General features: G+C 42.1%; 1 protein-coding gene across 7 annotated transcripts in view; it reads left to right on the top strand.

Moving 5' to 3' along the window:
* Window positions 1–26,344, top strand: part of LOC135700496 (sex determination protein fruitless-like) — a 790,809-nt gene that overhangs the window by 556,274 nt on the left and 208,191 nt on the right. The window contains exons 1-2 of one of the 7 annotated variants that reach the window (XM_065221032.1): window positions 17,255–17,680; window positions 18,617–18,808. The exons of the other annotated variants lie outside the window; for them this stretch is intronic. Of the exons in view, the coding sequence (XP_065077104.1) occupies window positions 18,792–18,808 (17 nt within the window). The 5' untranslated portion in view covers window positions 17,255–17,680; window positions 18,617–18,791. Of the gene's footprint in view, window positions 1–17,254; window positions 17,681–18,616; window positions 18,809–26,344 lie in introns of those variants that run through there. 7 annotated transcript variants of the gene reach the window in all.

Genomic DNA, 26,344 nt, shown 5'->3' with positions numbered 1-26,344 from the left:
CGGCCAGGAAAGAAACCATGTTGACATGTACTTATGTAATGCTTGCAGGAAGCAAACAATCTCTCATTTATCAGCGACTCAAACACCTTAGATTCAACCCCAAGCGAGGTAATCCCACGGTAGTTTTCCACATTGCGTTTGTCTCCTTTCTTGAAAACAGGGAACATAGTAGACCGTTTCCATAGTGCGGGAAATTTCTGTTGACGAAGTGACAGGTTGAAGAGCAAGGACAACAGAGCAGCTAAGATATCGGAGCATTTTTTTAGGACTGCAGATGGATTAACACTCGGACCTGGTGAAAATGATGATTTGGTTTTACTCATCACAGAGAGAACCATTTGTACATCTACGGCAAAAACATCCATGTTTACGACGTCGGTTGGCACATCACGGACGGCTCGCTCAATTTCTGCTTGCGATGGGGAGTCATTCGAGAAGACGCTTAAGAAGTGCCTAGCAAATAGGCTGCATTTGTCCTCAGTTGTCAATGCTACGTCATTGCCGAGAAACATTTTTGACGGCAGTCCAGTTTCCTTCCTCTTAGTATTCACAAACGACCAGAATCCCTTGGGGTGACATTGCAGATTATGTTGAGTACGAATTACATACCTCTTGTAAAGAAGCTTGTTGTAGTGGCGATAATCATTGCTGGCAATTGAAAAATTTCGCTTGGTAAGGGTACATTGTCGATGAGTGAGAGCACGGAGAGCTCTAGATCGCACTCGTTTCAGGTTGCGGAGAGTAGCGTTAGACCAAGGCGGTTTTCTTGGAGGTTGGCACTTCGGTACTGAAGCACAAACACAGTCGCGCAAAAGGCTATTATAGCGAGCGGCTGCTGTATCGATATCAAGGTCATTCAACACGTTCCAGTTGATCCGGGACAAGGAACGTCTCAGCAAATGGAAATCGGTCTTCCGGAAATTGAGCCGAGTGGCAGTCATGGTTTCGTCAAAATGAATTTGAGATCCGTTCGCGATAGATATATCCATAGCAGGGTGAAAATTGTCAAGAGGAACGATGACGTCAGGCGCTTCAGCGATGACACAGTCCAGAAGTGCACTTTCGCTAACAAAAACCAAGTCAAGAAAACGAGACTGGAAATTGGGAACAAGGTTTATCTGGCTCAGTCCATGAAAAGCCGTGCCGTCAACAAGCAAGCGGCTGGCAGGAGTAGTTGAAGATGCAATCGGATCTGGAAACGCATAACCCTGGCCTGAGGGTGACCAGCTAAGCCCAGGCTGATTAAAATCACCAAGCAGAAAAAGCAATCCGTTATATCAGCCATGGACGATGCAAATTCTGTAGCATCCAGATGAAGCTGCATTGTGGTGCAGTCATGTCGACGTTCAGGGGGAATATACACCGCTCCAATGAGGATGTCCCGCGAAGTGAGGCTGACCTTAACCCAAACCGCTTCAATTGTAGTAAATAGTTCGTTGGAGATTACGCAGGAGGCGAATTCGTTGGAAACAGCGATGAGCACACCACCACCGCGAGTACGAATGCTGTTGGATGAATTACGGTCTAATCTGTAGACAGTAAAAGAGTCAGCAAACAGTTGCACTGAATTGATCCTCCCATCGAGCCAAGTTTCCGTGAATACATAAACGTCATATTCCCCGTCAAGCGCAGCCAGATAAACATCGTCCAATTTAGTCATGAGCCCCCTGGTGTTCTGATAGTAGTAATAATCGAATGTTCAACACTAACGAACGGGAGTTCTGCTACCACATCCGTAACAACCAAACAGACTATGGTGAAGGACTCCAGGAGATTGGCGATGTAACACAGTTTTGGGCCGATCTGTGGGAGAATCTTGTTCAACATAACAGTGATGGGATGTGGTTGGCAGAGGAAGAGGATAGGAGTAATGGAATTGTAAGTATGTCCACGGTCGTTGTAACCGCTCACGATATTCGGGAGGCTACCCGGTATACCAGAAATCGGGCTGCACCAGGACCAGATTTTGTTGCACAACTTTTGGTATAAAAAGTTCACCTCAATCCATGGGCGGATGGCGGAATGCTTCAATATGGTACTAGAAAACCCCCAACAGCTACCAAAATTCATTACCAGAGGGGTAACCTATCTTCTGCCCAAGGACCAAAACACGGCTAATCCAGCCATGTACAGGCCAATAACATGTCTCTTGATCCTGTACAAAGTGTTCAGTAATAAATCGGAAGATACCATTGCAATGTAAACAACGTTATGGCCGAAGAACAGAAAGACTGAAAAGATCAGGTCATCATCGATGCAGTTATTGTCAGTCAGGCAAGCCAGAAAACGAGAAACCTGGCGTACGACTCAGTACCGCATTCGTACCTTCTCAAGGTACTGCAGTTGTACAAGGTGGACGGTGGAGTCATCAGGTTTACGCAGCACGCAATGGGAATGTGGAGCATATCTCTCCACGCTACTGACGGAGCAGTGGTGTTACGGTCCAGAATTCTGAGCATAAGAAGGGGGATTTTCCAAGGCGATACCTTTAGTCCACTATGGTTCTGCCTTGCGATGAACTCCCTCAGCAGAGCACTCAATCAATGCAACTATGGTTACCATTTGAAAAGTGGAGGAAGAAGCACAAATGTTACCCACACCTTCTACATGGATGACTTGAAGCTGTTTGCGGAAACAGTGGAGAAGCTGTACCGTCTCTTGCAGCTTGTAACGGTGTTCAGTAATGACATCCGGATGGAGTCTGGAGTCGATAAATGTCGAACAGTCAATATCCGTCGGGGTCAAGTAGTGGATACTGGCAGTTTCTGCATCAACGAACAGGAGGAGATTCGGAATATGGTTGAAGGCGAAACCTACAAGTACCTGTGCCTCCTGCAACTGAAAGGGATTCGCCATACAACGATCAAGAAGGAGCTGCAGGAAAAGTTCTTGTATCGAATCAATCGTGTTCTGAGGTCGTTCCTGTCGGCCGGCGACAAGATAAAGGCGATAAACACGTTTGCCGTGCCCCTGTTGACCTACAGATTTGGGGTGATCAAGTGGACCAAAACAGACTTGGAGGCGATATAACGAGCAGTACGAGTGACGTTCACTAAGCATCGCATGCATCACCCAAAGTCGTCCGTCGAGAGAGTCACCTTACCACGTAATGAAGGAGGAAGAGGCATCACTGATATCCAAGCGCTGTGTGTTTCCCAGATTCAGCAGTTGCGGAGCTACTCCGTAGAAAGCCAGAACCGTCACGAAGTCTACCGTGCTGTTTGTGAGGCAGACCACGGGTTCAGCGCAGAAGGCTACCAGTTGAATTGTGCCCTAAAAACTGTCGAAGATAAAGTCGCATCGTGGAAGCTGAAGGAGCTGCATGGGACGCATCCCGATCAGTTGAAACAAGCGCATGTCGACAAAGTGGCGTCGAATACGTGGCTGGTGAGAGGTGAACTCTTCTCAGAGACTGAAGGTTTCATGGTAGCCATCCAGGATCGGGTTATTGCGACGAAGAACTACCGTAGGGCATATCGAACGAAGAAGTAGAAGACCGGTGTTAGAAAGTGCAATGCAGTAGGGGAGACGATCGAACATGTTGTTGCTGGTTGCCAAGCGTTGGCAGAAGTAGCGTATCTCGGCCGTCACAACTATGTCGTTAAGATTGTGCACCAACAACTTGCACTGAAGCAAAACTTGGTGAACCAGTACGTACCCTACTACAAGTACCTGCCAGACCCGGTACTGGAAAATAGTTGCATAAAGCTGTACTGGGATCGCGAGATCATTACGGATGTCCACATTCGTGCCAATCGCCCTGACAATGTGGTTTACAATAAAAGGATGAAGCGGGTAACCCTCACGGGTAACGCTGTACCGTTAAATCGCAATGTTCAGTCAATGTTCTCGACCAAGATACTGAAGTACCAGGGTTTGGCGGAGGAGTTGAAGCAGATGCGACACCTGGAGGATGTGCGTATAGTTCCGGTAGTAATGTTGGCGACCGGAATTGTTCCCAGTACCCTTATACGTTCCCCTGAAGAGTTGGAACTACGAAGAGAACCGAACAGCATTCAGAAAGCAGTGATTCTTGGAACCTGTAGTATTGTAAGGTGGTTCCTGAATCATCATAACTGATCCGACTGAAGCAAACAAATAAGGATGTAAGCCAACTGACGAATGAGATCCACAGAGCTTAACCCCCTTGACATAAAGACAGCGTTCCAGCATTTTTGCTAAGAAGGAACTAGCAATCATCCTCAATGTGTAAAAACTGGTGATCTAAAACTAGGCAATACCAGCACCGGCTGCGCCTGAAAACAGCTCAAGAAAGGAATATGTAGGAATGTGTTGACGTGACACTCGCTTTAATGGAACCCTAGAACACCTCTGCACTTCCACGAGGAATCACTGGTATATTGGGGAGGAGGGTTGGGATTGCAGCAGGGTTCGTTTTGGTAAACGATAGGCTGAATTGATGTCATAACGATTACATAAAGCGAAGGAGCTTGGGATTGAAACCACGATATTCTGCTCAGTAAGCAAAAACGTTTGCCACTAGGCAAACGAGATCCTTTTATAACAACACACCAATGATCGATTTGTTGATATTCCAATATATTCACATTAACAAAAAAGCGATTATCGAATCTTGAATGTGGAGGTTAAACTTAAACTCATGATGTTCTACTCAGCAAGCAAAAATGGTCGCTCTAAGACCAACAAGACCCACATATCACATCATACAAGCTACGATCGCGTTGTTATTGCAACCATTCAAAACCGGCCCCCTACGGTGACGGTGATAACGCTGTTAATTTTCACAAAACACACGATAATCAAGCAATGTTACTATAAGCCTCCTTAATATGATAGGACCTGGGATTTATTTAAACTCAAACTCGACGGCGTTGCCCTTTACACAAAAATAAGCCTCTACGACACGAAAAAGCACTTATGCCACGACGTTCGTTGTTTCGATTTGGCCCATACGTAAAACGGGAACAAAATCCATAAAACTTTCAAATTTTGTTTTGTTTTTGGGCTACCGTGCCCGTTACTTCACAAAGTACACTACGACTGATTCGATGATTTTACCAACGTACAAATATTGCCCATCTTTTAAGCTATCTCGACTGAACTCTATTGCGTTTCTTTAACATCTCTGATGACGCCTTCCTTCCTTCCTTCCTTGGTCCCCGGTTCATGTGTTGATGGGTCGATAGGTAGGGTTCAGGTGTGGGAGCTGCCTCGTTGGCGTTGGTAGCATTGGTGCTCAGCACGGAAAACAAGATCGACGGAAATTATCTCATACGTTTAGCCAATTTTAGCGTCTGTAATCAGAGCTGGTAAATATAACGGCCGTCATGTGGCGATGAGAAAACAGGTCCTCTCACTATCACGAGACGAGACTACCTACCATTAGCTTTCTTGTCATTTTTCAATGATCAAGCACTCAAGAGAATAATTCTTATGCGGTTTTGACATTTCTAACTGATTTAGATGAATTTAAGCAAACAACCGTATGTTATCGGTAGAGTGAATATATTATTAAGATTTCCTTGCACAAGTTACTTTAATAGCATTAAATGAGCTAGTAACTACGATGATCACAACACTGTCACGTTCTGTCATGACAAAAAATTCGATGAGATTTTGAAAAAAATCTCTAACATCGGTTTGTCATCCAATGATAGTGACAGAAGTATCTCTGTAAATATCGCGTGAGATCTTTCATTGAAAATGACATTTGCCAGCCCTGTCTGTATTATAACAAAAGTATAGTGTAAAGATATGTAAAACATAAAGTTATCAAGATTCCGTATGCATGAAATTTTTTGCACCGTCATCACCATCCAGCCACGATCTTAACCCCTTGGATTATCCAGTGTAGCGAGTCATGAAGGCCGAGGCCTGTGCCAAATGCCACGCTTGTAAAGCAAGTCGCAGACAAACATTGACCCGCACCTGGAGAGATACGGATCCGGACTATATGTCGACCATTCCGGAAGCGTGTTGAGATCGTAATTGCGGCAAATGGAAATTCTTTCGATGATCAACTTAGTTTAATGTAAGCACATAACATATCCATTTTGAATAAATTACTTTTATCCACTCCCAAAATTTTCAGATTTTGTTTTGTTTTCACAATGTATAATGATGCAAAACACTCACTAACTGTTAAAGACTGACCTAATTTACACTCTGATTTCGAGCTGTCTTCCATTTGTTGCGTGCATTCCTGGATTTCACTCACACGATGTGCAACGAACGGGCGAAATTTCCAGGCACCCGCGTTGATCTAGCTTAACGCCACTGTCGAATCAGTCCGCAGGAACCGATTGGAACTCTTATTTGTATGACCCTCTACGACGAATTTCATAAGGCGGGCCCCTTGCACGCAGGCTTGCAGCTCGACCCAACAAACAAATCTAGCTGCAGCCCAGCCTATACAGGCACAAATTAGCTGCAATTTTTGGCTGTATAAGCTAGTCTACAGCCAAAATTGTTAGTTGGGGAGTCTAGGTATGGTCATTGGCTTTAAAGGTGCAACCTTCGTTTTCACCAGCAGGTCGCTAACTGGGGCCCAAGGCCAAATATATGTGGAGACCCATCGAGTGCACAAAAGTCGATTTTTACAGTAATTAGCCCTCTCCAACAATTCATCAAAACCAACTGTCCAACAATTCAAATCACGTCTTTATATTCTCTCATGATACCAGATTACTCAGAAGATATTCCAAAGATTCAGGTGATCAGAGTTCTCCATAAATTCCTCTAAATGTTTTTTCTAAGCCATCATAATGATCAGGTGTGATACCATCTATCCGACAATTCAAATCCCTTCTGTCATATATTCCCTTATAACCAGGTGGCTTATAAATTATTCCAAAGACCTTGCTATGCAGGTATTACTTTGAAGGTTAACAACTGTCCAAGAATTAATATCACAATTCAGATATTCTCATATGATACCATTCCATTTCAGTAAAGGGCGAACACGAAATTATTGCGACACATTCAACAGGGCATAACTTTTTTACCATTGGGTAAAAATCAACCAAATTTTGCACACTTTCTCATTGATGTGTATTGTGTACATGCTGTCAAACTCGAAGTCGTGTTTTTCGATTCAACGAAAATGGAGGTGAACCAACGCGAGTTGAGAGAACAAATTCTTTCCAAACACCTGGAATTTCCTGACCTGTCGCACCGGCAGTTGGGAAAAATGTTGAACATTCACCATTAAACCGTCTCCAGAGTGTTGAAGCGGTTCCAGGAGCGGTTGACGTTGGACCACGGCAAAGGAGCTGGAAGAAAACCGGGACCGAAGAACAAAAAGACGGAGGGAAAGGTGAAGCGGATGATTAAAGTAAATCCCAACGTCTCAAGCCGTGATTTGGCTAAAAAGATCGGCATGTCGCAGAGCTACGTCCAGAATGCAAAGAAGAGAGCTGGACTACATACATACAAGGTACAGAACTTCCCAAACCGCGATGAGCGGCAACAATCGACGGCTAAAACTCGGGCACGGAAGCTCTACGAGAAGATGCTGACAAAATATGGCTGCTGTGTGATGGACGACGAAACGTATATAAAAGCCGATTTTAAGCAAATTCCGGGGTTGGAGTTTTTCACCGGCAAGAGCAAGTTCGATGTGGACGACAAATTTAAGAAGAATAAAATGTCGAAGTTCGCCTCCAAATATCTCATTTGGCAGGCCATCTGCTCTTGCGGACTGAGGAGTGAGCCTTTCGTGACAAAGGGCACAGTAAATGGCGAGATCTACAAATCTGAGTGCCTCGAGAAGCGCCTTTTGCCGTTCTTGCAGCAGCACGACGAAGCTCCGCTATTTTGGCCAGATTTGGCATCATGCCACTATTCTAAAAGTGTCCTGGAGTGGTATGAGGCCAATTCTGTCCATTTTGTTCCAAAGGACATGAATCCGCCAAACTGTCCGGAGCTGCGCCCGGTGGAGCAGTACTGGGCAATAATGAAGCGGGAACTTCGAAAGAGCAAGAAGACAGTCAAAGACGAGAAGGACATGTTAAGAAAATGGAAAAAAAAACTGAGAAACTGGTACCGGATGACACTGTAAAGACTTTGATGGAGGGCATCAAGCGAAAATGCGTTCAATTTTACACTCAAGGCTCCATCGATTAACTTTTCTTTTGATATTTGAAGTAAATATATATATAAAACTACCCTAAAATTTTGGTTTGATTCTAAACATTATAAGAAAATTGGCATGACATTTTCGGTGTCGCAATAATTTCGTGTTCGCCCTTTAAGGTATTGTATCCTGGAGATATCTTGCTATCCATCAATCCAAATCACTTTTTTGGATTTTCTCATATGATACTATTCAACTCAGAAATTATTCCAAAGACTTTCAAGTGATCGAGGATATTGATGGGGATTGCTGGATGTCTTGCAAGACTTAAGGAAGATCAGGTATTTTTCTGTAGATCTTAATCTGACCTACAATTCAAGTCACGTCTCCAAGATTTCCTGTTATGATGCAAAGTTGCTCAGAAATTATCCCAAAGACCTTCAGGTGCTCAAAGAGCTTTCAGAGATGATCACGTACCATTCTGTAGATTGTCAACATTCCAACATTTCAATTAAAGTCTCTTGGATATCCTCTCGTGATTCCAGGTGGCTCAGAAAATATTCTGATTATTCTGCCTATTATTCTAAAGATGTGTATTGGAAGTATTTGTAAAACCATCAATACGAAAAGTACTTTGGATTTTTTTCTCACGACATCAAGTTGATCAGGAATTATTCTGAAGATATCCAACTGTCCAGTTATTCAAATCATGTTCCTAAAATATTTTTTTTAGAAAGGAGGTTGATCAGTATTTTTTTAACCTACTTTTGATCAAAAACATTTATAATGTTCTCTAGACATTATGGCAGACAAGACTTCATGTTGATCAGACAATATTCTGAAGATCTCCCATAACTCAGATCATGATTCAAAATATTCTGTAAAGCTTGCAGATTGATCAAGAATTATTTCAAAGACCTTTAATTGATCAAACATTTCCATAGAGTCCTTTGGATAATTGCAGAATTCAGATTGATAACATATTATTCTGAAGATCTACATCTGTCCAGTTATTCAAATGATGTACCGTATGCGTGATAATGTTTGCATCATCGTACAAATAAGGTTTCCGTTTCACCTGTGCATACAATGTCTTGGTTTTCATTGCATGCATGTAACCTATAGATCATACCGTAGTAGGCTGTGTATTAAAGAAAATGATTTACTTAGTTTGATAGTTGCACAATGACGAAGTGGCAGCGTATTCGTGATTTGTCCCACGCGCAAATGTCGCAAAAGGACATTTCAATCGCCGTGGGAGTGTCCCGGTGGACCGTCAAAAGGGTTTTAGACCGAGAAAAGAAAGGACAACTATCCGCGAAGGTGACCACAGGTCGTCCGAGGTCAGCTTCATAAGGAAGATTCGGGTTAATCCAGTGCGTTCAATAAGGAAAATGGCAAAGGAACACGGGATCAGTGACTTTACGGCACGGAAGATCGGAAAGGAAGATTGCGGGGTGAAGTTGGAGGCACGAAAAAAAAACTAACATGATTACTAACCGCATCCGGGAGCTACGAGTCGAACGATGCAAGAAAATCTTGTACTTCCTTAAGCGAAAAAATCCGGTAATCCTGTTCACCGACGAGAGCATGTTTACCGTCGATCCCGTATCAAATACCAGAACCGACCGGTATATTAGTTCTCTTCCGGTAAAAGACGTGGCCGACGAGCACAAGAACGTGTATCTGACAAGCATCCTGCTAGCTTTATGGTGTTTGGATTGGTGGCTTCCGATGGCAAAAAAAAATGGACCCGGTGTTCATTCCAGAAGGCGACAAGGTCAACACGGAGGTCTACATCGGGATTTTAAGTAATTGTGAGGTATAGATGGCACTGTGATGAGCAAGAGGAATGTGTTGTAAAAGGAACTGTCAAGCCGTCAATGTTGGCATTACTGCCTCATTTGCGATCGAACATTGGACTGTGTAAGTTGTGTGCATCACGGTAGCGAGCCTATGACGATTCAGCACTCCTTCAGAGCAGAAGTTGAAGCGGTGGGACTTCCTAAACCCACGGTATTGGCCGATTTTGTGGTAGTACCAGGTGGGCGCCGTTCACTGCTGGGCAGGAGAACCGCATGCGAAATGAATTTGTTGAAAGTTGGGGCAATTGTCAACGCTTGCGAAGATTCAGCAGCACAGTCACCGTTCCCAAAAATGCCGGGAATAAAAGTAAAGTTTAGTGTCGATAAGACAATACCACCGGTAAGAAACGCTTATTACAACGTCCCGGCAGCGTTCAGAGAGGCAGCAAAGAAAAGGCTACAAGCTATGGAAGAGAAGGACATCATCGGAAAAGTTATTACTGCCCCTGAATGGATCAGCGGAATGTCCGCGGTCGCAAAGGGGAAAGGAGACTTCCGCTTAGTAGTTAATATGCTATTAAGCGGGAGTAGTTTCGGCTACCCTCGATGAATGAAATGAAAACTAAACTTCACGGAGCCAGATTTTTCTCCAAATTAGACCTGTCGAATGCCTACTACCACCTGGAATTAGACCAGGGTTCCAGAGACCTTACCACGTTCTTGTCCGAGAATAAAATGTACCGTTTTAGGAGGTTGATGTTCGGAGTGTACTGTGCCCCGGAAATCTTTCAGCGAGAAATGCCGAGAATCTTGAAAGATTTCCCGAACATCATCATCTATATAGATGACATCTTGATTTTCGCCAAATCTTTGATCGAACTGAGGAAAACCGTGGCACATGTGATGCAGGTTTTAAGAACGAACAATTTGACGTTGAACCCAGTTAAATGCGAGTTCGATCAAAGTTGTGTTACATTCCTCGGGCACATACTGGACGAGCGGGTTCCACATCGATGAAGTGAAGACAAAGCGCATCCGCGGATTTAGACGACCAGCGACGGTATCGGAACTACGCAGTTCTCTAGGTCTGGCTTCGTTTCTAAGTCCTCACATAAGGAATTTTACTGACTTGACAAGGCCTTTGTGGACAGTTGTAGCTAAGAACAGTTGGGAATGGATTCCCTCTCAGACCGCTGCTTTCGAAGCAGTCAAGGATGCTATTGTGAAGTACACAGTAACCCTTGGATATTTCTGCGAAACCGATAAAACCATTCTCTATACAGACGCGTCGCCGATCGCTTTAGGTGCGGTACAGGTAATCCTTGATATTTAGAAGGAGATGTCATTTTTTTTTCTAATGTTTACCTTGTGCTGTGTAATTTAGGTCTATAACAACGGCACGCATCGCATTATCAGTTTTGCGTCCAAGGCCCTGACCCCTACAGAGAAGCGATACGCCCAGAATCAACGGGAAGCATTGGGCGCGGTATGAGCTGTTAGACATTTCGCGTATTTTCTATTGGGAAGACACTTCACATCGCGAGTTGACTCGAAAGGTATAACGTTTGTCCTTAATCGTTCACGCGAAGATTCGAAGAGGGTACTCACAAGAGCCGATGGATGGGCATTACGACTCAGCCGTTATAGTTACGTGGTCGAGCACGTTAAGGGCCACGATAATATCGCTGATCCTCCCTCTCGCCTTTATACCGGGATTGATGAGCCATTTGACGATGACTCCAGTCCGTGGGAAATAGCTAGGCTAGAAATCAACGTAGCATGGTTCCTGACGGAGAAAGAAATCCTAGAAGCAACGGCTTGCGATGAGACACTCTACAACGTAGAGTCGGCTTTGACTTCAGGTGAATGGCCAAAGCAATTGAGAAGATATCAGCAGGTGGCATCAGACCTCTTCATATCGGCTGGTCTGGTAGTGAAAAACGGATGTATCGTCATTCGAAGCTCCCTGCGAGAAAAGACGCTGGAAGTAGCCCACAAAGGCCATCCTCTTTCCGCCAAATTCAAAAGCATCCTAAGAGAGCGTGTGAGGTGGCCTGGGATGTCTGGAGATGCTGAAAACTGGGGCAAAGCTTGCCGTATCTGCGCAACTAATGGGAAATCATAGAAGCCCACGCCTATGCTACGAGCCTTAGACCCTGGCACGGGGTGGGAGACGATTGCGGTAGACTTCAATGGTCCATACTCCAAGTTTGAAGGTATCTACATCTTCGTACTCGTTGATTATAGATCAAGGTACGTTATTGCTCGACCAGTCAAGTCAACCATTTTCGAACACACAAAGGCGGTTTTAGAGGAGGTGTTCGACAGAGAGGGATTCCCAAAAACTATAAAGAGCGATAATGGACCGCCTTTCAACGGGGAGGAATATAGGTGCTCCAAGCGCGGCATTGTGAACACATTTTCTACACCGCTGTTTCCGCAGCAGAACGGTTTAGCTGAAATCTACATGAAAATTGTAAACAAGGCTATGGCAGCCACTACAAATTCTGGAAACAACTATAATGAAGAGTTGCAGGCAGCAGTGAGGGCTCATAATGCGGCAGCACACTCTGTAACCAAGGTACCACCAGAAGAGGTGATGCTGGGGAGAAAAATTAAAAGGGGTCTTCCACTCCTACACCGAGCCAAAGCCCAGCATGACGAAAATCTGCTAAACGAGCGAGATCGTGAGGCTAAACTTCGAGGTAAATCTCAAGAGGACAGCCGACGTTCCGCTAGGGAATGTCGGGTCAAACCCGGTGACATGGTAGTCGTTGAACGCCACAAGGGTGATTCGAGGGTCGGTCTAAAACGATACACGGTGCTTGAGGAGAGTAGCGGTAGCTTGTTGCTAGTGGACGAAGAAGGAGCTACGCTGAAACGTCATGTAACGCAGACAAAGAAGGTGTACAAGTGGGCAGATAACCGGAAGAGGTCATCTGACGAAAATGTCGGTGATTACCGCGAGGGCACTTTAAGAACAAATGAGCGACCTAGAAGAGACAAGAAGACTCCATCATATCTGGGAGATTTTGTTCATGTGGTAGATCAATAACGTCACTCTGTTTTGATTCTTCAATGATACTTATAATAAATCAGATAAATCCCATGTTTAGAGATGAACTAGCCTAAGGCTAAAAATCTCTTTAATAAAGAATTAAAAAAAAAAAAAAAAAAGATAAATCCCATGACAAGAGATAGTTTCTTCTGTTTTTACTAGATCTGTCTGTAATATGTCCCCTAGGTGTAAGTGCGTATTTCATTGGCTGGTGGACAGAAGACTCCTACTTAGTGGATAACCGATGACTCAAAATAAAACTCTCCGTTTCTGCTCTTCATTTATATTTACTAACTTTATTTTCTTGTGAGAAGAGGAAAGATGTGAGGTATAGATGGCACTGTGGTGAGCAAGAGGAATGTGTTGTAAAAGGGACTGTCAAGTCGTCAATGTTGGCATCACTGGGCGAAACGAGAGCATAGGCTCACAGCACCAAGTTGCGGCCATGCTGCCTCATTTGCGATCGAACATTGGACTGGGTAAGTTGTGTGCATCACGATTTGTAGGGGTGATTCTTTCCGGAAGTAATTATGTTCTTCCGTGGATCAAAGAACAGTACGGTCCGAAGCCAAATGTTGTATTTCAACAAGATGGGGCTCCGTGCCACACCTCGAACCGCACTCAGAAGTGGTGGCAGGAACATCTTCCGTTCTGATATGTGGCCGCCATCCAGCTCTGATCTTAATCCGCTGGATTACTCAATATGGCGCGTCATGAAGGCCAAGGCCTGTTCTAAAGGCCACCCGAGTACAGCAAGCCTCAGACATACATTGAACCGTACCTGGAGAGAAATGGATCCAGACTACATTATTAGAACCTGCCGTGCATTCCGGAAGCTTGTAGAGGCCGTAATTGCAGCAAGTGGAAACTCGATCGATGATTCACATAGTTGAAGACTCTGAGAAGCATCCCCCCTTTGAATAAAAAAAAAACTCGAAAACGAAATTTTTGAGATTTTTTTTTAAATTGTGGGCTGGTACAATGGTACAAACATTATCAGGCATACGGTTTTATAGAAATTATGTAAAGTTAATGGGTTGTTCATTCCAAAGGCTTTCAGTTAATCTAAGATCCCAATAATGTACCAAGGTCTAGAAAGATCACGTTTCATTGTGCAAATCTTCAAGAATTTAAAATTTCAAATGCTGCTCAGATATTCTTCCAATATGACAGACTGATAAAAACCCTAAATTATCTGGTCAATTCTTCATCCTGAAGTAGTACTGAAAATCTTCAATTAATCAACATTAAAATGAAGACTTTTAGATATTTTTTTCCGACTTTGCTTGTTGATTAAGACTTATTCAAAGGTTTTTCAGCTGATCGATGATTGCAGAAAAGACTATTGGATAAGTTTTCAACACTTCGTAGAATTTTTATGAAGCTCGATTTTTTTTTAGATTATCTTAGAATTTCCCTGAATTACTCTGAAGCACGAAGGATTAGGTGAGGTCAATAAAACTTTTCTGAAGTTCGTTCAATTTCCCCGAAGTACGCAAAACCGCACTACCAGTTATAATTTGTGTCGTAAAAAATCACGGATCGGCAAATCAAAGCACTCAGAGAACAGATACCACGGTTTTTTGGCGATGCAAATCATCAAAACTTTTGTAATAAATGCAGTACTAACAGTTATTTTGACTGCAGGCTGAAACTTATGGTTTTGCTTCTATTTTGATTTTTAATTATTAAAAAAAAAACTCCCAAAATAAAAAAACCAATAAAGTAGGGCTAACTACCCCATTTCCGGCCTATTAGGCACAACCCGCACTTACTCTTTTTTAATCTAGCGCAGTTTAGCACCTAACGGAATATTATTATTACTGATGGCTTCCAAATTTATTTACCTTTTCGTACGCACCGTAAGATTTGATAAAGAGAAACCAATCGTTGAGATATTGTCAAAAGTCTAACACTGCTTCTTGACGCCAAACTCGGCCTACGGAATCTAAACTCGGCCTAACGCATTGAAACGCCATTGAAACGCCAATGAATTTACTTCGGCCTATCGGATGAAGATAAAAATTGATTCGGTCGGAGCGACCTTTTGTTTTTGGGAATAATAGGTGCAAACCTTCATATCACGCGTTTTCATTGACTTCGTTCCGTAGCTTATTAACTAAAGTATCGTACCAAATGCATTATTGACTTCTTAACTCTGAAATGTAGGATTTATTTGAAGTTTTCTGCTCGATAGGCCTAAAATGGGCGATTAGGCCGAAGTAGTTCTCTACCCCACATCACCCTTCTTAAGAATCGCCTAAAGAATACCCAGTTTTTGCATTTTTTTTAAGAAAAATTAATGAAACAAAAGATTGATTCATTGATGGGCCCAATTTTTAAATCCAAAGGCCAACATTTGAGTAATTTCCCTTGATTATAATCTTGATATAAGTATCCAATCTAATTCTGCATTCCCTGAAGACAGTCAAATTTTCCTTTCTTTTAAAGTATGCCGCCTTATCACTTTTTGGCCTCGGCACTGCTCCTATTATTGATGCTGGTAATAATAATCAAAATAATAGGTGAAATCGTTACGTTTGCTGTCCATATCGCCCATTACAGCCCACAACCACGCTTTTACCCCTCCCTGCACGAAGCGAACACCGCTACTCTCTATCCAACAGCACACCGCGCACACCAAAGAAAGGAGAGCCAAAACGGTTATCGTTATCATTTTCGTACAACGGCGCACTATCTGTGCGAAGCCGCGTGAAGGACTTTTTTTTTGGACAAAATTGCGCACGGTCCAATGTAATCAAAGCCGTAAGAGTATGTCACGTCGGCAGTCACTACGAAGCGAGTGATGAGGAAAAATGTAAACAGCCAGCGCGAGCAGAGTGATGCGAGGAGATTAGAGGGAGCGAGACATTTTTGCTGGAGAAAACGGAAAAAAATATCGAAAAAATTAGCGAACCCATCCAAAGAGCAACCAGTCGGTAGTGTGTAGGAAGGTTTTGCACATTTTTTTATGATTCTTTTATTGAGCATAAGCGCGAGTGTGGGGAGCGCGAGAGCCGCGAGTGAGAGTGCGAGAGAGAGAGAGAGAGAGAGAAAGAGTGCGCCGCGCCGGCCCGGAACGGCAGTCAGCTAGCAAGGGAGAGGAGAGGAGCGTGAAATCTGCTCTGATCATCAATCGAAGGAGGCACGGCATGCTAACCTTGCTGCCTTGAGGATAGGCACCACACCACAGGCTGGCAAATACCCCGTAAGATCTCCAGACCAAGGCATCGCGCGCGGGGCCTAATCTGACTGCGCACGGGAATTGGCCGAATCAGTCCCGAACAGAACGTCCGCGGGCCCGGCACGGGAGTAGTAGTCCGACGGAACCATACATTATAAAATACACACAAGTGCTAATCAAACACATCGCTTGGCAAAAAACGAAATTTCGGCACAAGAGTTGAGCCGACGGTAACCCGGCACGCAGAACCAAACGGGAGTAGTGCAAATTTTTGTTTTTTTTTTGGTCGTAGAATACTAGAAGCGCGAAGTTCTAATTCGGTTCGAGCGAGTGTTGCGTGACGTGCAAGGTTTCGTGTTTGCCAAATTACAACTGAAAGGGAAAAAAATAATAGTGAGTGTATTTGTGTCATCTCGATTTCGGAAGGGAGCCGCGCTGATTAGAGAGGTTGGAGGGATAAGTGACTTATATTGGTGGGCACAAAGGCTGTGTGTTGGTTTTCCGCCGAGAGCGCAATTCGGCGGACATCGGCGCTGTCTCAAGGTTGAAGTTCGTGAACTGTTGAAGAACATTGTAGCACTATGTGGCTTGTGCATTGTGTGGCAGTGTAAACAGTGTTTAGTGCACGATCACGTGTGTGCTTGCGTATTTGGCAGTGTTTGCGCAAAGTGACAATCCGTGCACGGACACATGTGCACACGTTGGGACTGAGCTTGTGGTAGACACCGAAGACCGAAGTTTGCACATTTTTGGCAGCCATCTATCTCGCTTGTTCCATCTACTTGTTTCTCTCTCTTTCGCGTACACATTTCGCGCGACTAATCTCAACTCTTGTCATGAACGAGCCGCAAAAAATCGGCAAAGTGGCCCCTCATCTCTTCCTTATCTTGTTCTTCGCGAGATAGAGGGCGCAGCGCTCTCCAGGTCCCCCGTCGCACGCGTTGGAGTAAGCAGGAAGGGACGATATGCGATTTTGGTCTTAGATATGTGTACACATTACACAACTCACAACACACAGCAAAAAATCCACCCGAAAATGTGTGTCTAGCTCCTGCGCGCGGCGACGCAACCTCCTCGTTTTATGTGATCGAGACTCGGGTTTTTTTTTTTAATTTATTTTTTTCGGTGTACGAAATATCTCGCGGAATCAACGGGGTTGGACCCCGTCTAGTGTGCAAAATCGGCACTCTCACTTGATCACTCTCGAACAGTTTTAGTTTGCGTTGCGCGTCTCGCGGATCGTCGTTTAACGCGCTCCCTTAGTGCTCCGTCTAAGCAGCGGGGAGCCCTCCCTCTATTCCTCCTAGTGATTTAGTGTCAACTCCGGTACAAGGCAACTCATGCCGAAAACAACTACCTCAGGAACTTAGGATCTAAGTGAATATTACAACCATTAATCAGTACAACAGTGTGTGCAAGTCAAGTGACCCTCATAGCTACCTCATCGTAATCGTAATCGTAATCGGACCCAGTGAATCTCAGTGTGCCGTGACAATATGAACCATGAAGAGTTTGCATAATTCGTTCAACTCGGGGAACCTTCAACGAGCCGAGCCACGTTCAGCCGAGTGACAAGTGTTAGTAGTTTACCCTTTAAGATTGCAAACTTCCAGGGCACGATGATCGTTTGGGGGGGTTTAGTTACGTTGGCTAATCTCCTTCTTCTGCTTCCTCTCTTCGCCTGCCTCGCCTGCTGCTTCGATCAACTTGCCACCGAAGGTTGCTCCTGGCTTACTTGGATTGGGCACCGTGCAACGTCGGTTGCTCGCGAAAAAAATATAATAAAAAAGCGAAAACAAGTTTTCGCCTCTCGCACTACTCGAACCTAACGGATTTTTGCGCTTTTACAACCCGTGCGAGGGGCCGCAGCCAGAAAAAAAAAATCGTATATCCCAAACCAGGCAGTAGCGGCTAAAAAAAAGTACGACAACTCTGGACCCGAAGACTCGCTCTCTCTCTCTCTCTCTCTGTGCTCTGCGACTGAAGAAGCCGGCGAGCGGCCGAGAAGAAGTTTATTTTATCGTCCAATTTTGCCTATTCGCGCGCCCTTCTCGGCAGGGCCTCACCGTCTTCCGTCTGCTTTTTCCTTTTTTTTTTTTGCGAGATATCGCGGAAAGAGTGGAAATTTAAAAGCAAGTTATGCAGGCGCGGGAGCATTCCTTTTGCTGGGGACGGAACAGCACAAACACAACAAGTGCCATAGCTGCCGAGGTGGCAGGTTCGTGCGGAAAGGGATGGCACTGGGAAGAAGGATGGAAGCTGAAGCAGGAGATTGGCACATGTGATGATGGGATATGCGCACAAAAGCAGGAGATAGATCTTCTTGGTTTGACCCACTAAATAAGAAAGATGGAGCGCGTGTGAGTGGTGCGCGATCTGCGAGGATCAGCAAGAATACGAAGACGAAGAAATGGTCATCAACAAATGGGACGAGGGGGGGGGGTCAAGCAAGTTCTGAACTAGGACTTCGGGATTGGGAAATATTATCTACTTCACTGTCTTCCCTATAATAGCTTATGTGTTTTGCTTACGTGCCTGGGAGCAAGTGTGACAAGTGAATGTTGGACAATAACAACAACGGACTGATTGACGCTGGTGCAGTGCTGGTGGAAGCGAAATAGAGACAACAGTGTGACAAGTGTCGATAAGAAGTGTTGCGAATCGAATCGCTTATGTGTAAGACGAAGGATGCAAACGTATAAGAGGTAACCTTTTTCTTGATGCATTATTTTTTTAGATGGTCTTAAAGACTAGATAGATAAACAACTAAAAGTTTGGATTTCAAACTTCCGTTCTGCAGAAGTAGAACAATGATCTTAGATTGGATGAATTACAGTAATTATTAGGATAAGTGGAGTGATTTTTTTTTTGGGGCTTCCCTTAGCTCAGTTGGTAAAGGCGCAGCTAAACGAAAAACAAATTGCTCTGACATCCAATGAAAGGTTGGATTTATTACATCCTCTACATATGTAATGGCAGTTCTTGCAATGGGCTGCAGCGTACAAGCAAATTTTTCCAGAATGCATATTTTTGTATAAAATCTTTACGGGATGATTTTGTACACGGATAGAAATCCCCTTATACCTTTAGGCACAATTCTATAGCTGATAAGTCAACTAATAAGCAGACTGATGGAAAAATTACTTTTCTCATAGTAATTTCCATGTAAACTAAATGAGTTCAAATGTTGGGAGGCTTATCAAGACCCGATTTGGAACTGTTTGAATACTGTGGAGATAAATTTTCATATTTTGCATCAGACATACCGTTTATGCATTCTTATAGGACCTATGGGGTTTGTCTTGTGGAATGTATAATTAATAATTATACATTGTAGACGCAATACATTTGGGGAAACAAGCTTCGTTCGAGCATTACAGAATCTGAAACATTTTAAATTCTGCAAAATTTTTATGTTAATCTGTGATAGAATCTTACGTTTCCTGGTTGAGTGTATAAAGCATAATCGTTGGTCTAGGAATTTTCCGAACAGGAAATTTTCCCGAATTCCCTGGGCATAGCGTATGATTGTACTTGCCACACAGTAATGCTAATGCAAAAAGTGTACAGGCTTTGATAACGCTCTCAGTTATGGGGTGTTTACAGTTGCACTGGTGTGCTGATGCTAGTGCACTAAAACTGTACTAAAAATCAGTCAGTTTAATGTAAACAGGGCGTCAGCATCTACCACTGTGAGATTTCAAGATCAACTGGAATTCGTACTAGTTAGTTGTGCTGGTTGTTCTAGTGAACTAGAATATATGTAAACACCTCATTATGGGGTGTTTACATATACGCAGGTTCACTATCTCAACCAACAAGCACGAATTTTAGTTGCTCCTGAAATCCCATGCTGGTAGATGCTGACGCCCTGTATACATTATGCTGATTAATTTTTAGTACAGTTTTAGTACACTAGCGCAAGCACGCCAGCAGAGATGTATACACCCCATTAACAATTGTGGAAGTGCTCAAAGAACAATAAGTTCAGAGCCGGCGTCCCAGCGAGAAGTCAAAGACGAAGAAGGGGTGTGAATTAAGTTGTTGCCACGTCAAGAACTTCCGTACATATCAAATTAATCTTTACTCCAATTGCTTGTTCGAATAAAAAACTTGTTTTCTGAGCGTTAATTTATTTATCTTCAGAATAATATTTTGGTTATTATTTGCTAATACAGTTATTCGCGTTATTCACAATTTCCAAATTTATGTCCCTAAGGAGTAGAGTGCCAATTTTTGGCCCAAGTGGTCCGTGAACCTATCTTAATTTTATTTTATTTTTTCATTCTTTACCAAATTTATTTCAATACAAGGTTAGAACATATAAGGTGATTCCATCTTAAGTGACCAACCAATTGCATCGGCCCTCACCGATTTAAACCAAAAACCTAAGTTTTGTGCCTATCGGTTCTGGGGACTGCAAATCTCCCCAATCCAGCTTTCCATGCTCGGTAATGGCGGCCTGTTTGTATGAATAAATGTATCCTTGACTGTGCTATCTGGAGAAGTGGATTTTGACTCTTCCCTTTCCCTCTCCCAGGAACAGAAGAACATGGAACAACATACGCCATCCAGTTAGTGTCAAAAAGCACAGTGAAGGATACATTTATTCATACAAACAGGCCGCCATTACCGATCATGGAAAGCTGGATACATATATAAACGACATTGGGTGAACAAATTTGAACACCCAATCAAATATTAGCACCGACAAACCGACATGACACTTAATTCTGACTTATGCCCGAAAAATGTAAACGGCCGACTGCACAGTGATCCGAACTGTCAAAACCGTAGGATTTTTTGATCGAGATAAAAATAATTTGTCCAGAATAGATCAGACAGGAACCAATTCATATCTTTTGCATGCTCGTTCATGGCTTGGCTAAATATGTCACGCGAACTTAGAGCCAGATATCAGTAGTGGGCTTTGGTCAGAAATTTTATTGTTTTTGCTATGGTCATTCATGTCAGTTTGTCGGTGATATAAGGTCTGTTCTCGTACTTGCTTTTCTGAAAGATTCTGTTGCACCGTATTATTTTCTTACAGCAACTTACAGAAAGCTACAGCAACTTACAGCAAAAGCAAAAAAGCTAGTTCGGGAACAGACATATTGTGATCGCTATTTTTCTACAGTGTTGCCAACTATGAGATTTTTTCATTTGAAAACTTCAAATACTCAAAACGTCCACACTTTTCTATGAAATATGATGGCGCCGGAAGAGTTTTTTAGAGACGAGAAAAGACAATGTGGTTCGTTCATGAGATATTGAATTTCAAAGATTACAAGTTTTTAAAAATGATCCATTGCACCATAACCCTTCGATATAGATTGTTGGTATGTTCTTGAAAGTTGTTCAAACCTATCGAAACTGTAAGTATGCTGAATACCTGAATGCTCAAATTCTGAGTTAAGTTTTTTTGCTACAGTGTTGCCATCTTGTGATTTTTGCAATCATTCATTTAAATACCAATTGAAAAAATGTAGCCATGTATGTAAACCATCTTTCAAAAACCAACAAAAAACATCCCAATAATTGCTTTCCCGGGGTTTCGACTACCTGGGAAATCCTGAAAAATCAGAGAATTCAATTTTAGTCCTGGAAAATCAGGGAATCTCAAGAAGCAATTAAAAATCAGGGAAATATTTCTTAATCCTCTCTGAAAAATATTACTCATTTCGCTAGTATCATACAATTTAATTACTCGGTGTAATTTGAGAATGTTTGTAAATTAATCAAATCTCTCAAGAATTGTGAGTTTGTAGGTGCTCAAATTAATGATTTCAATTGCCTGATGTGGTATTTGTGCAAGTTGAGCAGAAAATTACTTAACTCCAGCTCCTTATGTATTGTATAACAATTGTAGATGCATTACAGGTTATGTTATCTTTATTAGCGAGACTTTCAGCCAGAGGCTGGTTCATCTCTTTACGATACACTACAGCATACACTTAGAAATACCTATTCTTACACGGAACGGAATCCATCTTTAACATTAAGGATCAGACGTAAACAAACATATCATGTAAAACTAACAGCTCCGAGACTGAAAAGTTCGAAAGTACGTTTGAATGAACTGAATATTGCGTCTATTGTGACTCATATGTCACTCTTAGAGCACCTAAATTTACATTAATGTTTCTAAGTGTGTAAGAACTGTCAAAATTCAAACAATTTACACGCTGCATTAGTGTTCGTGAGATTCTGCTCGTAAAACTTAATTTAGATGAGTTTTAACCTAGATGATCATGGCAACAGCATAGCTTCTTCAAGGGCCGCTCCATTGCTTATAATCTTCTGGAATTTTTCAATTTTACCCTGAATGCCATGGATAATGGTAACCACTTAGAAGCTCTATACTGACTTCAGTAAAGCATTTGACAAAATCGACTTACCATTATTACTCTCAAGCTGCAGAAAGTAGGAATGCAAGCCGGACTTTTGAACTGGCTCCAGCCCTACTTTACAAACCGTACGCAAATTGTACGCTTTCAAAATAAACTTTCAGAACCAATTCTCGTCACCCTCATTTGGGCGCATTTCTTTTTATTTTGTACGTAAACGACATTTCCTTCATGTTTAAGGATATTTAAGAACTTGTGTATGCAGACAACATGAAGCTCTTCATAGAAATAAGAAATGCCTCCCATGCAGAAATAGTCCAGAATGAAATAAATCTATTCTACATTTGATGTAGCAAAAGTCTACACCAACTCAACGTAAAAAATGTAACGCAATAACATTTAGTAGAAAAATTGGAATCCCTTGCATAAGCATAGATTTAGACAAATGCTTCATCAAGAGGTTCAGTTTCAGAAGCTTTATATTAGTCATATGTCATATATAGCATAAAAAGCTAAATTAGCGGCCTTATTGATTACCTGGAATGTTCAATGCGTTCTTGTGAACCGTACAAAATTATTTTGTGGAATAGTTCTATCATTTGGGTTATTGGTCGCGGATGGTATTTTTTATATCAGGGGTCTACTACGATCTAGCGCTTGGTTAAACGTGCTATCCAGAACAAATGTTCAACGCAGATGGGATGAGCATTGAAGACAGGGTGTCGACTACCTGTAAACCTGCAAGTTTCAAACAACTTAATTACTCGGTGTAGTTTAAGGATGGTTGTTCATTTCATATTTTAAATAGAGTTGCGAATCTGTTGCTTAATGTTGCATTTTTGCAAGTTGAGCAAGAATTTATCAAATAGAAGGATAGTTTGACGATTTTGCGCTCCCACTGGGACACATTCCTGAGTTGAACGGATATACTGAGAGATGATAAAAATCTTTCCTTAGACACTAGACGTTGTTAGTTGTTGTAAAATTGAGCCTCCAAATGGGTATGTGCGTCTCTTAGTAGATGTTACACCTAATTGCGTCTGACGGAGATCCTTTGGGCGCATTGGAGAGCTTTTTCGTAAATTCAAGAATGGTAAAGAGTTAAGAGAAGAGGCTGATTTTTTCTGAACACTTGTACTTTTTGTTCCTTATTGTGTTCTTAATAACCTGCCCAAGTAACATTGCAGGTTTTATCGAGGTTTTATAGCATTCTTTGATTGCTTGGAGTAACACTTTTATGATTAAATAATGATTCAAAGAAACGTGAACAAGGATTGCCTTGACAGCATAAAATGGCTTTATTTAGTATTCTAGGTCCTCATTGCAAATCTGGTAAGCTGTTCTTACGATATCCCATTATAGGAATCTGTTCGCAAATTAGCGTTTGGTTAAGCGTATTTACCTTGATAATTCTCTTGTGGAGCTTTGTCTCAAATTGTGCTCAAGGGAATAAAAATATAAAGAGATTAAAGACAAGTGTTTCATATGTAAGATGTAGGGGAGCTTGGTGAATATCTGTCCCTAGCGTTGAGTTCGGAAACAGTCAGAAAATAACTTCAAAGCACGGTTGAAAAAGTTCACGATATTTCATGAAGTTCAACAAGGGAAAAGTTTGAGAGTCACAGTGAGTTTTGGTGAATATTTTCAACACTGCTTCTAAGGGTGTGAAAATCTCCATGCCAAGGACCTCTTGCTGAAAAATTTAAGTGACTAAGCAAGCCTTGTTTGTAGATTTATATCGAGATGGTTGCAGTTTCCTTCACACATTGCTATTGATCACGAATTGAACTGATTGCCTGGCTCTTATCACGATTAAAAGTTGTGAATTTAGAAAAAAAATCTGTCTTTCTTACATTCTGTAAAATGTATCGAACGCTTTATTCCATTTGACATTGTACTGAACCACTCTTCATGGGTTAGAGTAGAGGTACACGTAGTATTTCATGAAGAAATGTCCAGACAGCACTACCCAACTAACAATTTGAACTGCTTAGCTTATACAGCAAAAAAAAAGCCTTATGCAGCTAATGTATGCCTGTAAAGGCTGGTCTGCAGCTAAAATTGTTTCTTGTGCAGCACATATCTGAGAAAAGTAATAGTTGTTGAGGTCGTTTTGACAAAATCATGTAGACACAGCATCTGGATTCATTTATTTTTTAATTACTGGAATATCAGGGCATTTGGTTTGATTCATTGAGTTGACACCCTGGAAGAGTACACAAGGAATATATTGTATAACGGGATTAAAGACAACTGTTTCATATGCGGGAATATTTCTTGCGGAAAGTCCAACAAACGGATAGAAAAACAAATAATAAGGATGAGGAAAATTCCATGTCAAGGAGAGGAAATAGAGAAAATTGAGGAATGAAACGGATTATAAACTTATTGAAAACTTTCTGTGTGCATTTTCATCTTTTTCTTCACATTTCAAGCTTATTGCATATCGCATATTAGCTTATTGCGTGCCCTCAAATTAGTGTTCTATCTAGATGCACTTCCACCGTTATTAATTGAGAGCTTTCGATGCCTGTACCGTTTTTGTATTGGTATAATTTTGTGGCAAGAACAATCATAGTTTATGGTTAGGGATGTCGAGACATTTTCCAACCCGAAAAACTCCTAAACAGAACTGGGAATCGAACCAAGCCACCTCCAGCACGGTTTTGTGCATGTTGTGGGAATTAAACTGATCGTTTTATGATAACATTCTCTTTAAGATCTTGTTCAGTAAAAGATAGCTAACTGATTGATATAAAAATGGTTGCAGTTTCATTCATCGTTATCAATTAAAGTAACATCCAGGTTACTACTTTAACTGATTAACTGGCAGTATATCTTCCACATACAATCAGAGCCGCACTCAGGATTTTGTTAGGTGGAAATCATTCATTTTTGCACCCCGCTTGCTCTTTCAATTTTACGATGCCCTCTCATCACCTTCTCAAATCAAAGCGTAAAAGAGAAAGAGATATCACAACCAATTCTCAATATCATACCTTTTTTCTCTGACATTGAGTGGGAGTTTGTAAGACTGTAAGGCTTTGTTCTGGTTGGTGAATTTTCTCTTAAAACTGACACCTCGAAAATAAATCAAGAAATTCGAAAATCCCTCCCTGATCGCCGATTATCTACAAGATGTGTATCAAAATCAATTCCTTGTCGGTCAGAAATTAATAAGATGGAATAGCATTTTGATTTAAAAATCTTAAATTAGTTTTTGGACATTTTAGTTTATTTTCGAAGCGTCAATTTAAGTGTAATTTAACCAAATGGAACACAGCCTAAGTGCGAGTTCTGACATTAATTTGAACATTCCTGTCCTATCTTAATTATCGTTCAAACGATTTTAGAACAATATTGGGTACAATTTCCCGAATTTATTTAAGATCTCTATGTTAAGTAAAAAAAATTCTATTTAGTTTTGTGAAACCCTCAGGATTTTTTCAGTGACAAATGCCACCTTTGCTACCTGGTGAGTACGGTGCTGCATACAGTAACTATAACAAACTCTCAATCTTGCTCGTCAGAATGTCCAACAACCGATTAGCTCAGCATCTACTTAACTAAATATTATAATTTATTAGCTGAGCTGGCAATTTCTTAATGAAGTCCCAGCAAATCGAATTTCAGAACTAATCGGTTGTTGAAACACAGGCAATAGAAATTAATTGCGCAACACACATGGAAAGGCCACTCAAATTTTCTAATCAAACAAGAATTGATAACTTTGGCGGCACCGGTGGTGTATTGGTAAGCGTGATTACCTTTCACCCCAGCAGGCCTGGGTTCAATCCCATTCGGCGCCGTCGGGATTTTCTGGGGCATGAAATCTCTGATCACGCCTTCATTCGCAAGGGAAGTAAAGCCGTTGGTCTCCGGTCCATGAGTTAA

This window comes from Ochlerotatus camptorhynchus, unplaced genomic scaffold (genome assembly GCF_037179485.1).
Source record: "Ochlerotatus camptorhynchus isolate MF236.1 unplaced genomic scaffold, CSIRO-AGI_Acam_v1.1 ptg000137l, whole genome shotgun sequence".
Taxonomy (NCBI): Eukaryota; Metazoa; Arthropoda; class Insecta; order Diptera; family Culicidae; genus Ochlerotatus; species Ochlerotatus camptorhynchus.
The sequence above is the reverse complement of the archived record's forward strand: the minus strand, read 5'-3'. Positions and strand labels throughout refer to the sequence as shown.